Source organism: Littorina saxatilis, unplaced genomic scaffold (genome assembly GCF_037325665.1).
Source record: "Littorina saxatilis isolate snail1 unplaced genomic scaffold, US_GU_Lsax_2.0 scaffold_2033, whole genome shotgun sequence".
NCBI lineage: Eukaryota > Metazoa > Mollusca > Gastropoda > Littorinimorpha > Littorinidae > Littorina > Littorina saxatilis.
In genome coordinates, this window is record NW_027129690.1 from 4,254 (window position 1) to 7,500 (window position 3,247).

The 3,247-nt window shown below is 49.4% G+C and overlaps 1 protein-coding gene across 1 annotated transcript in view; it reads right to left on the bottom strand.

Annotated features, from left to right (window-relative positions):
* Nucleotides 1-330: 330 nt before the first annotated feature.
* The window catches only part of LOC138957925 (uncharacterized), a gene marked incomplete at both ends in the record, with an annotated part of 3,726 nt that continues 809 nt past the window's right edge, over nucleotides 331-3,247 (bottom strand). Inside the window, 1 exon segment of the mRNA XM_070328954.1 lies at nucleotides 331-1,350. Coding sequence (XP_070185055.1) covers nucleotides 331-1,350 — 1,020 coding nt within the window.

Sequence of the window (3,247 nt, forward strand, 5' to 3'; positions counted from 1 at the left end):
TGACATAATTCCAATCGATAAATGAATGCCAAATGGAAGGGGGAGGGGGCAAGACACGATAGATAGCCGTACAAAGTGGTTGCAGGTCACAGTATCAGAGAGAGCGGCTTCCAGCATGAGGCAGGGGTGCAGTTGCAGGGGCTTCCAGAATGAGGCAGGGGTCCAGTTGCTTGTCAGGGGGCCTGTTGAAGTTTAGCGTTTAAAAAGGGTATTTTAGGCCCCCCATGAGAAAAAAAAGGTACAATTGGCGGGTAAGGTGGGGGAGGCTTCCGGAACCCAGCGCCCCCCATAACCTCTCCCTGGATCCAACCCCTGTATATGGTGACTTACCGGATCGTGGTTGGGATCCAAGGCCTCCACGAGGGGCTTGAGGTGGCCGGCGCTGACGATCTTGTGCTGCACGTGCACGGAGTGACACATGACGGTCAACACACGCGCGCTGAGGATCTGCAGGCAGTGGTGCGTGCAGTGGTGCCACCGGACACCAGGCGTGCACTTCTGGCGCGTGCCGATAATCCGCTTGTGCATGGTAATGCTGTTGTGCAGCACGGACATGATCTGGCCGGGGTCGATGGACAGCAGGATCTCTAGGGGGGTCCGGTTCACACACACACCGCCCGCCACTCCGTTCACCCCGTTACTGGGGTCCTGGGCGTCCTCCGCACTGACCCCACTCCCACCTCCACCACTACCACTACTACCACTACCACCACTACCACTCTTGTGACCGTCCGGCGCCTGCGCGTCGCTATGAGGGACGGCAAGAGACGCTCGTCGCCGGCTGAGGGAGGGTATCCGGCCCAGGCAGCTCGACTGCGACCGGTGGAGCGGGGCCTGATTGGAAGGCTGAGCCTCGCTCCCGCCTCCCCCTCCCCCGTGGTGCTTGGCGTGATGGGAGTGACCTTGACCGTGTCCTTGGCTGTGACCTTCACCCTCCTTGTCCCTGTCCTTCCGCTTCGGAGTGGCGCCAGTCCTGGAGTCCGCAGCTCCTCCGATCACACCACCTCCACCACCACCTCCACCTCCACCACCACTAACACCACCACTGACACCGGTACCGCCTGCACCTGAACACGACGAAGATCCTCCGAAGTGTGTGGAGGTCGACGGAGAGAAGGTAGCCGCCGTGGGCGTGGCAGCCTCGTTGTTCCTGACCACAGAGCCCGTCTCGTAGTTCCGGTGGACGATGCACATGTCGATGATGCGGTTGAGAATGCCGAGGGCGGTGAAGTGCATGGATTGCTTGCCCTTAAGCAGCTCGAAGGCGGCGTTGAGCAGCTTGGACAGCTCGAGGAAGATGGCGTGCTTGGCGTCCAGACACGGCGCGGCCTGCAGCTGCTCGTAGCACGTCTGGGGGGCAGAAAGTAGCGTTAGCAAGGATGAGACTTCTTGGGGAATGCAGTGTACTGTATACAATGGAACCCCCCTTTTAAGACCTCCAAATTATTCCAAATTCGGGGATCAACTCAACCGTACGAGGTTTAACATTGAGCGGTAGCCATACTTATCTTCTGACTTTTACCATTTGGATTATCTTAATGCTCGAGTATATAAAAACACTCTCTTCTTCCCCCAGATCATCGGTGACCTGAAGACAACAGTTACAGCTAGGTTCATTATGGAAAGGAGGTAAAAGTCGGACTATTTTACCAACAGATAGGAAACCTTGTTGGATGGTCGTGAATAAAAGTTCATGCGCAATAACTATGAAGATATTCGCTGAACTCATATGACTGGAAACATGAACCCCAACACTTGCGCCATGGCGCACACAATTCATCAACGACATGGACGCATTTCTCCTGATCCTGTCTGTAATTGGTTTCTTCAAATCACTGATTGTCTGAGGTTGGGTATGGTGCACTAAGTAACCCCAAAGGTAACAATGTGGAGGGCTTAAATCGGGTAAGTTGGGCTACCGCTCAAGACAGTTCTAATCTCGTACTGTTGAGTCGATCCCCGAATTCGGAATACATTTTTGAAACAGCCCATTTAATTGTCATACAAAATGTCCACTTTGTAGAATCATTGGGCATAAGCTGGAGTTTATGTACACCACATATGAAGTAGTTAGGTCAATAGGTGTAGTTCTTAGCATTTTACTTAAGGGGGGGGGGGGAGGGGTCACCGTGTATGTGCACAAATTATAGAAGGAATAGTTTCTAAAGTCAAATCTGCCTCTTGGATGCTAGTTTGGTCGTTTTGACCGTTTCCAAGACAACAGATTTCATAGGATCATGATCCGTAATCACTTGCCAATATATGTAGTTGAAACATAACCGGCATTAACAAACAGATATCCCAAACATAATACATGTATTTACAAAACACGATCTTAAGTCGTGTTTGGCCTTGAATGGCAGACCTCCTAGCCCCCATTAGATAGACGTCAGACTTCAAGTACTTAACTAGTGAGCTTATGCATGTATTTTTAATGGATTGGTTTATTCTTTATTTAATTTAACATCACCTTACATAAATCATTTTAAATTTGAATATAACATTGTAAAATAAGACAACTCTGTTTGTAAGCCCTTATATCAACCCCCCAAAAAAGCTGATTCACACTAAAACAAGAAAAAAAAATAGTGAGCACAATAATTGATACTTGCACAACAGTACTCTTACGCCAACTCAAACCACTATACATTCTTATACATCTCGGCTGTTCTTGCCCGGGACCCACAGCAAATACTTGATCTTTGTCTGGCGGATATTTGCTCCAATTACAAAGCCAGTGCCAGAAACATGCCAGGTTGAAAGCCTGGAAGAGATTTGGAGACAGAGATGCAGGTGGCCAGGACATTCGGCAAACTCATATCCGGCAACAAATTCTAGAAGGAAAAGCCAGGAAAGCAGACTGGTGGCAGCTTTGCCGATAGTGTCACGCACAGATCGATAGTTACGAAACATGGTCGTTTTTCTCTCTAAAAGGTCTGGGTGCAAACGGGAAGAAAAGAATAAGAAAAGAAAACACCGACACCATCTCATAAAAAAAAAATATTAAAAAAAAAGAAAGAAAGAAAGAAAGAAAGATGAAGTGCAGCAAAGCCGTACAACTAAGTTTTCAGAATTTTTTTTTTGGGGGGAAACTCCAGTAGAAAAGTAACCCCCCCCCTCTCCCTCCCCTCCGACCTCCCACTCGCTCTTTCCCTCTTTTATTCACTCTCCGGCCTTCTCTTTCATATCTTCCGGTCACTACCGCGAAAACCTCCATCTTGAAAGCAACCACCCCCTTCCCCCTCAT